We start from the raw sequence: 13,651 nt of genomic DNA on the forward strand, positions 1-13,651 counted from the left end.
AGGCGGGTAGAAAGAGTCAGTCGCAATGCGTCCCGCCGAGTAAGATCGTTGTCGTCTTCAATCATGATTCCGTGGAAGATAACTCCGGGCCGCGCCCGGATGTGGTCAATTGAGCCACGGGAAGAGAGGTGATGACGTGAATGTTTTGATGTTTCGAGGGCGTGTTGACATGGGACATGCCTCTAGTCTGGAATTCGCGCATCCTCGAGGGCCAAATCAACCCCTAACTAGAACGTAGATAGTAGTTAGATAGTCGTCCTACGATCCTCGAGGCTGCGATCCTGACGCTGCCCCGTTCTCAAACGCCCCGACGACCCGGAGAACCACCATCGACTGGAGCGCGCATTCCTCGAGATCCTCCCCGTGGGAAGAGGAACTATCGTGGGATTCTGGAAGGAAAATTGGGGCCAAACGAGGCCTGGGATCGCTCAGGATTGTCCGAAGGGGCCGCAGGATTGGCACCCGATAACACGGAATGCTAAGTCGAACGGTGGTAATAATTTAATCTAATTCCAGAGCGAGCTGGGTAGTACGATGCCCATCACTCCGTTGTTGAGACAACTCGGTGGTTTTGAGTTTCCGACGGCCGCTTGATGATGTCGAGAAACAAGTCGGCGACCAAACAGCAAATCGGAGACAAGGGAATCAGCCGTTTGGCTCCTGACACGGAGGTTAACCCGGTCCCCAGAGATTACTCAGACTATACTCCCCGACGGCAGGAAAAGGAGGGAAAGGGATCATGAAACGGGGAGGGGGGAGGAGCGGTCAGCCATCCCAAGAATCAGGAGGCCTGGTTTCTTTCTCGCCCGCGGAAATTCAAGGCTGGAGAAAAAGAAAGGTGGGATACTCCCTCCCCTGAGCGACAGGTCCAGGTGATAGATCATAACCGCCATGTCCAAAGCCGAAAACGAAGTCGAGACTATAACTCGGAGTGTCACCGCAAATCACGAAGTTTCCGGTTGGTTGTGATAGGGCGCCGCATTCTGCGCTCTCTCTCTCTCGCCCTCCTCGACTCCATAATCATGTAATGTCAGAATGATGGAGTTCCTGTTTGCAGCCACCATCCCCACCAGGAAATTGAAGGACGCGGCGCTCGGCTCTCTCAGAACGGGAATAGTTGGAGAACGAGCGGGAACGTATCGCATCGTTGGGCCACTAAGCAATTCACCTGCAGTCGGGCCGACGAGCTGGGACTAAAGCGTTCACATGCAACAGGGGGGGGGGGGGAGTAATTGTGTCGTTTCATTCGGGTCTCTGGGTCAGCAAGGAGGGAAGATGATGGAAGAATGTGAGATGACGGGCGGACGGGATCTTCTTCCAGCCGCACTCGTACGTCCCAAGGTTTGGACATCGTGAGGATACAGGATCGAGGCCAAAGATCTTGCAGTAGAGTAATCGGAAAAGCCTCAATGGGCGGAGCCAGAGTGGGGATTGTTCTTTTCTTCCACCGGGCTTCCATGTGTTCCATCGGGACGATTTCGTCTCAGCGTTCTGAGAAGGGGAGGCTGTCGCACGAGTGGCCTGCTCCACTCCGTTGACCCGAGCCCCAAAACGAGAGAGCGAGTGCCGACGGAAATCTGAAATATTAAAATATTAAAATATTAAAATATTAAAATATGAAATATTGAATATTGAATGCAACTTTGGGCCGTGGCAAAAAGCCCCCCTTCCATTGACTCGGCATCCCTACCGCCGCCTTAGCCTGAGCCTTAGCCTCCCCCCCCGATCACTCCTCCATAGGTTCTTATATGCGCCCCTGCCCTCCTCTCTTCTCTCCTTCTCTCTCCCGGGCACCTGGTCTGCGGATCCCGGCGCATACCTGTCCATGCCAATCACAGCATGCTCCGCCATGATGGACTGAACTGCCCGCCGGTTACTTCACCCACTACGTGATACAGGCCCAGTCATGGATTTCCTCGTGAGTCGCCTCGTGTGTCTGCTGCCCACCCTCGAATACAGACTGACTCTCAATCTGCTCCCCCCAGCTCTCCCTGACGCACTTCTGCGAGGTGCATGGTCCTACCTCTATTCTTTGCTCGCAGGTTCTTCCTTTCTCCTGCACCCAATGCCACCCCGATGCCGAGCCCGCGCCCGGCAGCGCATCCTCCTCGCCCCGTCAGTCCAGCTCGCCCGAGCCTAGGACCAATGCCACCGACTCCAAATCCCCCAAGATCGAAGACCACCCATACTTCCTGCGCCCCCAGCCTGCGTCGCCTGAAGAACGGCACAACCGAGTCGGTGGTTCGGACGGGGACACCTGCGCCAGCTGTAGCCTCTCTCTACCCGAAGGAGTGAGCAAGCAGCTCCCCTCGGGCACCCCCGGCAGTCGCGATAGCAAGGGCAACGCGGGAAGCCCCGTCCTACGGTCGCGCGAGGTTGTCTACTCCTGCGGCAATAGCCACTCCGACGTGGATGATGACACGTCTGATCCCCACATGCACGCCTCCCCACCAGATTCACTACATTCCTCCTCGGTCGCATCTGATGCGTCCTGCCACACTCATATCCTGACCTACCTTTCCCAACACGGTCCGCCGAACCCCGCAGACTACGCGCTCCTGCGCCGCTCCTCCATCCGCACACTGAGCTGTGAGCTCCTACCCCGCGGCCTGTCCTCCGGCCCGTTGTGCTTCGGTGATTCCGTCGCTGGGTACACAATTGCGTACATCTTCCGTCTACCCGATCCCATGGCACGTGGGAAAAGACGCAGCTATGCGCTGGTGGCCCTCGCCGGAAAGGACGCCGGAAGAGCGTTCCGAGCGTGTCCGGTTATCTGGCGCGCCTTCGGTCGCATTGCCTCGAGTATTGTGAGCGCCGCCGAACGCTTTCAAGAGGAAGAGAAGCGCCGCGAAGAGAAAAACAGCCCGAGCGTCAAACCGGGTGGCCGCCAATACACTCCTGTTTCATCCTTTCTCACGGGTCGCGCCATGGATCCGGCAGGCCAGCCGCGCCGGTTGGGTCAGATCCGCGCGCGCAATCTCGCCGAAATCGTCGGCAACGAATACATCTTTGCCGAGCTACATGCGCATTTTGTTGCCCTGTTGCAGCAACTCGGGTCGATGTTTGGTGGTGTTCCAATTTCGGAGGATCGCTTCGTGTGCAGCACTGTGAGCGAGGCGGAGAGCTCCGGTGCCCCCCAGCCTGTCCTGGTGTCGCAAAGCTCGGAACGCTCGAACCGTCAGTCGGTTTCCACGTACGATGGAAACGACATTGACTTGGCGAAACTTGACATCGCCGGTCCGAAACCGATTCCTCTTCCCACTCGACGGTCCGTTGTGGCCTAAATACTCCCACATCTACTTTCGCCTCTATTTGAGATACCCCTCCTGGTTTGTTTTCAATCTGTTTTCGGGCACATTTTTGCCTTGATGTTTCTTCTGCCTGTGCTCTCTGGACTGCTGTTTCTAAGCGATGTGACCACCTTCTGAGGTGTAACTATCTTGCATCTTGACAAGGGTTTTCTGTTTTTTTTTTTTTTTTCTTTTGCAAGATGGGTACTGGGCATAGACTTTGGCGCTCTACAGACACGGTCCGGAGTTTTTTTTTTATTTTCTATTGACGAGTTTCGTTGTCTTCTAATTCTCTTGGATGCTTGGGTACCAGCGACTAGAGCATGACCGTCTAGGGATACCGTCGCTGTCGTCTCGCCAGCGCTGGTCCATGATTGGAGCTTGATGATTGCGAAGAAGCATTCAAGACATGTATTCTATGTATCATTTGGACACGATTCCACGACAGCCTTTTCCTGACTGATCTCTAGTTTAATGTGAAATTTAGAATTGTTCTAGACTGATTCTGTCCTCGGTGTGGCCCTTTGATGTTCTCGTGCAGTCTATCCTTCCAGTGGGTGTGTACGTGCCTAGAGCGCTGATGTAGCCTTGTCCGGTTCGGTTCACGATAGCCCATTGCTATGGGGGTACAAGCAGGCCGAGGCCGACCTGAGCCGATTGCGATCATTCCGTAATCGTAATCGTCAATTGAGTTCTCCCTTGATCGATGCAAAGTTGATCGCGATGATCATCCTATCTCGGGGAATCTCACCCGGAGCCGAGGAATGACCTATTGGTAAATGGAGGCTGAGTGATCATCGAAAAGTCAATGTTCACCTATCCAGACAATTTGGACTTTCCAGGTGACATTGTGGCCCGTATAATGAATCTTGCTTGATCCCATGGAAGGTTTTGTCGTCTGCTACCAAAACGGGCAGCTCCAGTCTATAGTTCAGGAAACGAGCTAGATCAGCTAGAGACTGTACTTTGGCTAAAATAAAACGGCAAAACCAATACAAACAGCATTCTTAAGTACAAGCTGAAACTCTCTGAACCCTCCTGAGTCTCAACAAGCACAAAGTCGATGTATGAGGCAGATCTAGAAATTGGATAACAGTCCAATCGCACCTGGAGGCAGAGAAAAGCGTGGGTTAGTCAGCAAATGACTAAGCGTGTCGGGGCCACAATCAAAAATCCCACCAAAACGACCTTCAACAAAGACCCGCCCTCACATCCCATTCCAGTCTCAGCAAGATGGTCGCCTTCGACAAGTGTGAAACCCGGCCGGCCCATATCGACGCCATCCTCAATGGCCTCGATCGGTACAACCCCGAGACCACCACGGTCTTCCAGGACTACGTGGTGCAGCAGTGCGAGGATCGGACATTCGACTGCTACGCCAACCTGGCTTTGCTGAAGCTGTGAGCCGGATCTTTCTTTTCACCTATCCTTGGAGCTGCATGCGAACTGGTCTTGCCTTACATGATGAACGATTTTTTCATACACGTTTCCTATTACCTGACAACCTGTCAAGTCCGGGGATGTTGAGAATTTCGAACTTCCTGAAATCAATTCAATGCAACAATATTGCGTTGATGACCAGCGAATCATTTTCGCTTATTCAGACGACTCGATGGAAGTTGAATGGCTAACAATGGCGCTCTCCTCCATAGCTACCAGTTCAACCCTCATCTCCTCCAACCCGACACCGTGACCAACATCCTGGCCAAGGCCCTGACCGTGTTCCCCTCCCCCGCGTTCTCGCTCTGCCTCGCCCTGCTCCCAGCCCACACTCAGCCCTTCCCGACCACCTCCGAGGCTCAGGCGGCCTCGCAGACCTCCGACTTCGTCGAGTCCGTCCAGAAGCTCTCCCGCCTGTCCACCCTTCTCGAGTCTGCCCAATATACCCAGTTCTGGTCGACCCTCAACTCGGACGACCTGTACGCCGATTTGACCGCTGACGTCGCTGGCTTCGAGGAGCTGGTGCGCATCCGCATCGCCGTTGAGGTTGGAAAGGCCTTCCGCTCTGTTAACGCTGAGTCGCTGGAGCAGTGGCTGGACCTGCGCAGCCGTGAGGCGCTTGAAAAGTTCGTCGCCGATGTCTGCAGCTGGAAGGTTGAGGGCCCCATCGTCCGCGTTCCCACCAACAAGGAGAATGAGGCCCGCAGCGAGGTCAAGAGCGAGCACGTCGGCGTCGAGATGTTTGGCCGTCTCATCCGCCGCGGCTTCGAGCAGCCCGCATAAGCGCATCTAATTGTGTTTCTTTACTCCTCGATCCTTTCTACGTTTTCCCTATCTCTTGTTGACGTGTTCATTCTCCGTCCCTTCTCTGGCTCGAGTTTGAGGGAACAAAAAAAAAGACATGAATTCATGAATCCCCGATCCGTGACGACGGTGATAGATTTCGCATGGAGGAGGCTCGGAGATCAGTCGGGATCTGGCGCACCTGGCGTTTCTGTTCTCGATTATGCCCCTATTTGTATTCGGTTCTTATGGTTTCTGCTTCTAAATGAGCGGATGATGAAGGGCTGTGCGGAGAGATGCCCGTGTTCATATCATATCTCGTACGCCGAGTCCAAGTTCATACCCGACGGGTGCTTTCCGCGTTGGCTTGTTGCAATACAAAACGTAAAGAGCTATTCGCAACCATTAGGCATGCTTTTACAGTATACTCTGGTAGTATACCAGTATACCCCGGCAAGTTAATTGAAACTTTGTAGACAAGGAGTCCTGTCGAACGGGATATTATCATAACGAGATCTATTTTTATGATGCGAGCCTGACAACCAACACCTTCACCTCTCTAGACCACTTACCCCGTCCCTCAAATGGGTATATGTCAACATCAAACGAAACCAAGTCTATTTCGTCTCCTCCCACTGCACACCAGCCCACTCCTCCCGCCATCCAGCCTGCCCGACCTTTTGCGGCGCGCAATCCTTCGCACAGACACCCAAGATGATAGTCCCCCACTCCATCCCCGCATCACCCTCTCCAAGTCCAACACCCTCGCGCCCGTCCTCGAGCACGCTAATAGCATGCGGCGTAAGCTGCAGTTCAAACACCCGCTCCGCTCCACAGTATTCGCAACGCGGCATGCTCCCCGCGCCGGTAGTAGTCACCTTGCCGGCAGCATGGTCAGGATGCAAGCGTTTCCCGACCTGGTCAGCGTATGAATAGAGCACTGGGGTACCCCGGAATTCGTAGCGGAGCACTTGCTCCGGGTTGTGAGCGAGACGCGTGGAGAATTTCATGAAGGCCTTGTCGAGCTCTGACTCGAACGTGTCTTTCAGGTCGGCGCTGGCGCCGCCTTCTTCGTCCATGGGTTCCATCTTCACGTTCTCTGGGATGGTGGGGGTAGACGGCCGCGACATGGTTTCGTATTCGGCGTCCAGGTAGAAGTTCTTGTATGGAGCTGGGAAGTCCGACTGTGCGGGCCATGGTGTTTGAGATTCTGCGGACTCGGGTGCGGGCTTGGACGCTGCGGCGGCTGTATTGATGGTCTTTTCTTCCGGAGCGGGAGAGGAGAGCCGGACTTTGTCGGCGAAGGATTCGGCGAGGGCGTTTGTCGAGGTTGTGGAGGATTGAGTTGTGGGCTTCGGTGTCGCGAAGGGATTATCGCTAGCCGGCGATGTGCCGGTGTTCGATGAGAAGGGGTTTGCATTCGTCGACACAGAGCTCGTTAGCGATGTCGCACCGAATAGACTGGCGCCTAGATCTTGTTGAGGCTTTTGCGGGGCGCTCGGCTCAGCCGCTGGCTTGATTTCTCCTTGCTTCCGTTGCTCTTGGCGTGGAGAGTTGTCCAGTGTGACCTTGCGGGTTGCGCGATAAGCCCGGACACTACCAGGTTTCCGGTTACATGGCTTTCTGGGGCATCCGAAGAGGTACAGACGGCGTTCGTCGTTGGGGAAGTGGTCAGGCAAATCACCGTGTAGTTCGAGAAGCAGCAACATGGGCTGGTTGCAGACTTTGCAGTTGGCATATTCGCCTGGCGGAGGAGTCTTTTCATCGATCCATTTCTGTTCAATGGAGAGCGAGAATTGTCAGTGTCGCTTTCTCGCAATATATTCGTGTTGACAAAGTCGACAAGCACATACCGGCCAGCCACCCAGGTGACTGATTGTGTCCTCAATAACCTCCTCCGCAGCGTAGCCGAGAAGCACGGTAGTTTCAGTGAAGTCTTCGTCGATACTGGAGTCGCTATCGTAGGGATCCATGGCGAATGGAATGGATTGAGGGAGTGCTGTGAGTCTGTAAATCTTCCAACCCCGCCGTTCAAAAAAATGTTGCGATAAGCGATACGGCGGCCCCACAGGCTTACGCTGTATTACGGCTCATGATCTCCCTTGCGACATCATTCGATCTTCAACTCCTGGAGATCAGGACTTCCCGCACTAATGACCATGTCTTGCGGACCACGGACGAATCTGTGGCTCCTATCTCTACTCCTTACCTTGTGCCTTCGGGTCAGCAATGCAGCTCAGCAGCAGCCATTGCAGACTGCTGTTGATGCCAGCATTAAGCGGGTGGCTGTCATCGGTAGGCATCAGTCCTGATACCGACCTATTGATCGGATGGTTGTTACAAGTTCTCGTGCTAATACAACTACATAGGAGCTGGAGCTGGGGGCTCATTTGCTGCATATGAACTGCGCAAGCTCGCAGATGACTCCGGAATTCCCATCGACGTCACCGTTTTCGAGCGCGCTTCGTACATTGGCGGCCGCTCGACGACAGTTGATGTCTTCGATGACCCAGCATATCCAATCGAGCTGGGAGCCTCGATATTCGTCCAAGTAAACCACAATCTTGTGAATGCTTCACGCGATCTGGGACTCGCGGTCAGTAGCGCCGATCATGGACGACCCCGGGAAACCGATGAATCCATCGGTATTTGGGATGGCACACAATTTGTGTTCACTATGAAGAACACATACAGCTGGTGGAATATCGCTAGACTTTTCTGGCGGTATGGAATGGCACCCCTGCGTACCCAAAACCTAATGAAGAGCATCGTGGGCAGGTTCCTGCGACTATACGAGGAACCGCTTTTCCCCTTCCAGTCGCTCACGGAGGCTGCAGTGGCAGCGGATTTGTTGAATGCCACTTCCTCCCCAGGGCAAGCATTTCTCGACGCAAACCAAATCTCTGGGCTTTTTTCTCGGGAGATCATTCAAGCTAGCACGCGAGTGAACTATGGCCAAAACCTGCCGTTAATCCATGGCCTGGAATCGATGGTCTGTATGGCCACAGATGGTGCAGTTTCTGTTGAGGGTGGAAATTGGCGGATATTTGATGGTGCACTCAAGGCCTCCGGGGCTGAGGTGCGAGTGAACACGACCGTCACTGAGATCATGCGGGATGGCAACGGTCCCTTGCGAGTTACCTCCAAGCCCACCTCTGATTTGGATCTGATTCAGCATGACGAAACCGATTTTGACGAGATCATCATTGCCGGGCCTCTACAATACTCTGGCATATCTATCTCCCCGCCGTTGCAGCACATCCCGGATGATATTCCTTATGTGAAGCTGCATGTCACACTGCTTTCTTCCCCCCACCGTATGTCGCCACGGTTCTTCGGTCTCAGCGATGCAGGTGCTCGTGTCCCAGAGACCATATTGACTACGCTTCCCGATGGTCATGATCTTGGTTCAGACCCAAGGGGTGTCGGCCCTGCTGGCTTTTGGAGCATCAGCACACTCCGCACGGTGAATCGTCTGGTCAAGAAAGACGGGGAAGAGAAACACGAACAACATTATGTGTATAAAATATTCTCCCCCGAGCGGCCGACCGCCGAACTCATTGCCCAAATCCTGGGCATTGAGAATTCCAATGGTACTGGTTCCGTGGTTGTTCCGAAGGGCAACACAACCATTGGCGATCTTCCCAGGAGCGAGATTAGCTGGTTTTATGAAAAGCTCTGGCATCCGTATCCTTTCTTATACCCACGGATCACGTTTGAAGAAACCCTTCTAGCTCCGAATGTCTGGTATACCAGTGGTATTGAGAGCTTTATCTCAACGATGGAAACGAGTGCGCTGATGGGCCGGAATGTGGCGGCTCTTATGGTGCAGTCATGGCAGAAACGAGAAGACATGAGGTCAGACAGCGGATATCCATCTTCAAGCGACAAAATGGAGCTTTGAGTTATTAAATGTCAATACCGCTAATTGAGCATTATATACTCCGACCCCGTTTTGAATGAAATGAACGAACTCAATTTTCTCTATGCACATGAATTACAAATGGCATTCGATAGGATCTAACTACGTATTAGACTATTAGTCCCGCAATCAACCACAGTAATGACGAAGAATATCCCGAATCTCTCGCGATTGACTGACCGCTTATATGTCATCGATAAACGATCTATAAAGCGTCGACTCATGGTTGATAGACTTGACAGGTTGTATGATCTTGCAAACGTGGTCGTTCACGCGTATTTGCATATTTGAAGATGCCCTTTTTCCAAAAGATTGTAGTACAGCGCCTGGCAGACTGGCATGAATGATGGTGACTACCAAGGGTAAACACCAGTGTTGTGCAGTAACTGTCCTGCCTCCTCGTCCCGTTTGCCTTCCAGAAGATCGATCAACGGCATCACCGACTCGGAAGCCAGCCTTGCTCCATTCTCAGCAGTATTATGTGGACCAAGATTGGACTGCGTGAATCCAGGATCATATGCAAATACCTTGATATCCGGTCCGTACTCGACCCACTGACACGCTGTCACCATATTCAGAGCGGTCTTGCTGGCGCGGTACTGGACTTCTTGGAGTTTGTACAAGGGTGAGGAGGTATCGAGGCGGCGGACAATCGAGCCTGCCCCACTGGAGATATTGACTATCCTTGGGCCATGCTTGGATCCGCGCAAGAGAGGCCCAAATGCGGCCGTCACGACTGCCGGTCCGGTGGCATTGGTGTTGAATGCATCTTGCATCTGTTCACGCAATGGTGGTTTCATAGCTGAGATGGCTGCGTTGTTGACGAGAATGTCCAGTCTCCCGAATTTTTGCTGTACAGTCGCAGCGGCGCGCTCAATGGTTTCGTCCACAGTGACGTCGAGGTGGAGCAAGTCAATAGGACCCGCTAGATTTCGGGATTCTAGCGACTGGAGAGCTGTGTTCCCTTTTTCGAGAGATCTCGCTCCCATAAGCACATGGTAGGAGCCTTTTGCCGCTAGTTGTGCTGCTAGCTCGAGGCCGATACCGTTGGTTGCTGATAGATATTAGTGGGATTTATCAGACGGCGTACGATCAACTTACCGCCAGTGATCAGGACAAGTCTCTTTGCGGCTGCCATTTTGAACCAGTTAAGGCTTTGGAATGGATTATAATTTGTTCCAATGTGACGCCGTGCTCTATATATACTCCGGGAACTAGATGGTCATCGGCTTTAGCAGAACCGACCCAGGATTTAAACCATTTAAACCCGGGCACTCAGTGTAATCCGTTTAAACCCCGAGAACAGAATCCGACAAGGGCGTGCTTGGTAAGCGCGTCATTTTCGGAGCTTCAGCCTTTTTTTTTAGGGAGATCATGACTCGAGTAGCCATGATAAAAATGAATCGTATATCTCAGACAGGAGCGAGACGCCAATGCTCTAGGTCTTTGGGGAATAAAACCCTCAACATCCACTCGACCAAGCCTTGCCTATACTCTAGGTAAATAGGATGCAATACATTACATCAACACTACCAATCTGTCTCGCTCTCACTTCCCGGATAAGCCTTCTTTCTTAGCTTCCACAGAGATTTCTCTCGTCGGGCAGCAGCTTCACGCTGACGTCGGCTATTGTCCTCAACAACCGTCATCCAGGGCACATTGCTTGCGCGACGTATCCTCTCCCGCAGCAGTGCAAGTGTCTCCTTATGTTTTAGTCGCGCTCCCTGTTCCTCGGGAGTCTCTCCTCCTTCCCTCGCTCTGATGATAGACTGCTGATAGCGTCTCTCTGCAGCCCGCGCGGCATAATATTCCTCGCTAATAGCCCAATTCGGATTATCCAGCTGTCCACGGACCAGTACAATATCGTGGCCTTTCTCGATGGCATCGCGCAGACGAGAAGATGGAATAGGTGTAGAGAGCTCAAGCTTGTGCGATGCGACATCGACCGAGCGAATCAGACCTAGACCGAGACAGTTGGATGTTTTCGGGTCTAAGGGAGTGCAACATCCAGATCCAACGAAAAGGTAAGGAAGGCCTTCTTGCGGCGTTCTGACGATGCTGTCGGCGATCGACCAGCTGGCAGAGCTACCCACAACTGGTTCATCCGAATCCATATTGGTGTCTTCCTCTTCATCGATCTCGTTCTCATCTTCTTGGTGCTGTGCGGGGGCATCATTCGACACCGACGGAGTAGCACCCATGATTGCATTCCAAGACTCTACTGCTATCACTCCGACGATAGCACCTTCCAATACTTCGCGTAGCATATCGGGACTGATTTGAGATCCCAGCACCATGACACCCAGGATGCCCGGGTTTGCACCAGCATAGTCCACGGCGATTGGCCTTGTGCGAGAGAGTGGAAGTCCCTGCCAAAGTGGATTTGCAATGTCTTTCGGTTGGGACTTGTGGAAGTAAGACTGGATTTGCATTGAGCGCATTTGAGCGCTCGACCGGGTAACAAAATCAGTAGGCTGAGATGGAAGAACGGTCATTGGCACTTGAGCTTCGCGTGCTGCCATGCTTAGCGGTTCCACGACTTCCGAGGGGCCCTTTTCGCTCATATAAACCACGTCAGACAATCCGAGAGACCTGACAAGCCACGTTGCCACCTCCAGCCCCTGTCCGAAGATCCAGCCAGGGTAGTTGATGATCAACGGACATTGTGGATACTGAGTTAACAACGAGCGATATTGGTCCATCAAATCCATTGTAGCCAGAGCATAATGGTCTGGGTCCTCCTTTGGTGACGTGGCTCCAATATAATGCGCGCGCACGATTTTGCCGTCACGAGAGTCGTCTAGTGATGGGTGTGTAAACGGTGGACCGAAGAATGGAGAGCGTAGATGTGCAAGATAGACTTGGCCCATGGGAGCGAATTCTGGCTGGCCGGGGTCTAGGTCTAAGAAAGCAACACCGTCAGTGTTGATGTGCCCATTCTCTGCCTCGGGCGCAGGACTAAGGACATGGTTCAATAAGTATCGACTGAAAGTGGATTTCCCCGATGCCTTTGGTCCGCAGACGAGGACCCTAAGCCGTCCGTGCCGTTGAGAGAGTGCTTTCATTGAGGCACTCCACTTTTTGTCGAGATGAAGGGGCCGCAAATGTCGCTTCAAAGAGTCGTCGGCTGACGTGTAAAGCTGAAAAGCGGATAAGTCTTTAAAGTCTCAGATACGTGCAATCATAGGCAACATACCACTGAGAAGGTCCGTTGCAAATCCTTTTCCATTCCCTTCTGGGTGACTTTATCTGCAGCGGTATTTTGTCCATTCCAAATTCTTTGGTATAGTGGCGAAAGATCTCGAAGACGAGCAAGACCGTTATTGCAAGATTTGATCTCTACCTCGGCCGCGCCATCAACACCAGACACGCACTTGATGGTAGGCAAGGAGTGGGTTGAAGGAGCATAAACTCTATAGACCCGGGATGAAGGATGCAATTTTGCGCCCATGAGACTGACAACTCCTCTTTTGACCCAGAGGTCATATTGACCTACTAGAGCAAGACTCTAATCCAAACTCAAATTAGTATCAATCATCTCAAACCAAGGCACATTCGCTCTGGCCGTACCATTTTCTCTCCGATTCGAACACAGAGGCAGCTCTCATCACCATACACGACATTGTTCTTATTAAGCCGTGCTCTTGACAGAGGGAAGTTCTGCAGCTCTGCTGGGGTATCTGCGGGCGATTCGTAGCCGTCGGCATCGCCGACAACGGAGGCGACCTCGTCTTCGGACATTTCTTCTTGTTCGTTGACAGGGATATCCTCAGAATCTTCTTCATCGAGCTCCTCTTGTACCTCCGGGACATTGGGATTTGGTTTATACGGATTCGATCTCGTGGTGTTCTTGGGCCGTGACGCCCTTGTCTCCGCGGGCAATGGCGCATCTTGCTTCTTGGATGACCTTGTTCGGGGACCGCGAGACTCTGCTGCATTCGCTTCGGAGGATTCCTCACCCTCAAGAGATCGCCGAGGTCGCTTAGAAGGCGGCTCAACTGTTGTCTCGGTCTCGTTCTTCGCTGCCGTCACAGTTTGCGCTTGTTGCTGCCGAGCTTTGCGCGCGGCGAAAGCGCTCACAGGTCCTAGGAGGCGCGTTAGGCCGATTGAGCTGACCACAGTACCAACCAACATAATCATACCAGGAGCTTGTTGCTTCTCAGCTTTCCGCTTCATCTTGTCATACCATTGAGGCGATTCTTGCATGTGGGTGGCA

General features: G+C 52.9%; 6 protein-coding genes across 6 annotated transcripts; 3 read left to right on the forward strand and 3 right to left on the reverse strand.

Annotated features, from left to right (window-relative positions):
- Window positions 1–1,906: 1,906 nt before the first annotated feature.
- N7459_008604 (folliculin domain-containing protein) lies at window positions 1,907–3,284 on the forward strand (the record flags this gene model as incomplete). Its single annotated transcript, XM_056947772.1, has 2 exons — window positions 1,907–1,918; window positions 1,986–3,284. 2 exons carry the CDS (start codon window positions 1,907–1,909, stop codon window positions 3,282–3,284), a joined length of 1,311 nt encoding a protein of 436 aa, XP_056797282.1.
- Window positions 3,285–4,523: 1,239 nt separating this feature from the next.
- Window positions 4,524–5,513, forward strand: N7459_008605 (CSN8/PSMD8/EIF3K family protein; the record flags this gene model as incomplete). The annotated part of the gene is made up of 2 exons (XM_056947773.1): window positions 4,524–4,690; window positions 4,943–5,513. The coding sequence occupies 2 exons, from the start codon at window positions 4,524–4,526 to the stop codon at window positions 5,511–5,513; spliced, it is 738 nt and encodes a 245-aa protein (XP_056797283.1).
- Window positions 5,514–6,130: 617 nt separating this feature from the next.
- N7459_008606 (small subunit rRNA maturation protein TSR4) lies at window positions 6,131–7,486 on the reverse strand (the record flags this gene model as incomplete). The annotated part of the gene is made up of 2 exons (XM_056947774.1): window positions 6,131–7,288; window positions 7,367–7,486. 2 exons carry the CDS (start codon window positions 7,484–7,486, stop codon window positions 6,131–6,133), a joined length of 1,278 nt encoding a protein of 425 aa, XP_056797284.1.
- A 186-nt stretch (window positions 7,487–7,672) lies between these two features.
- N7459_008607 (putative prenylcysteine lyase) lies at window positions 7,673–9,417 on the forward strand (the record flags this gene model as incomplete). The annotated part of the gene is made up of 2 exons (XM_056947775.1): window positions 7,673–7,808; window positions 7,883–9,417. 2 exons carry the CDS (start codon window positions 7,673–7,675, stop codon window positions 9,415–9,417), a joined length of 1,671 nt encoding a protein of 556 aa, XP_056797285.1.
- A 371-nt stretch (window positions 9,418–9,788) lies between these two features.
- On the reverse strand, window positions 9,789–10,573 carry N7459_008608 (short-chain dehydrogenase; the record flags this gene model as incomplete). The annotated part of the gene is made up of 2 exons (XM_056947776.1): window positions 9,789–10,489; window positions 10,537–10,573. The coding sequence occupies 2 exons, from the start codon at window positions 10,571–10,573 to the stop codon at window positions 9,789–9,791; spliced, it is 738 nt and encodes a 245-aa protein (XP_056797286.1).
- Window positions 10,574–10,964: 391 nt separating this feature from the next.
- grc3 (uncharacterized protein) lies at window positions 10,965–13,641 on the reverse strand (the record flags this gene model as incomplete). Its single annotated transcript, XM_056947777.1, has 3 exons — window positions 10,965–12,575; window positions 12,632–12,943; window positions 13,006–13,641. 3 exons carry the CDS (start codon window positions 13,639–13,641, stop codon window positions 10,965–10,967), a joined length of 2,559 nt encoding a protein of 852 aa, XP_056797287.1.
- Between the last annotated feature and the right edge of the window lie 10 nt (window positions 13,642–13,651).

The sequence above is a fragment of the Penicillium hispanicum genome (genome assembly GCF_028827665.1).
Source record: "Penicillium hispanicum strain IBT 35686 chromosome Unknown utg000007l_segment0_segment0, whole genome shotgun sequence".
Lineage (NCBI taxonomy): Eukaryota > Fungi > Ascomycota > Eurotiomycetes > Eurotiales > Aspergillaceae > Penicillium > Penicillium hispanicum.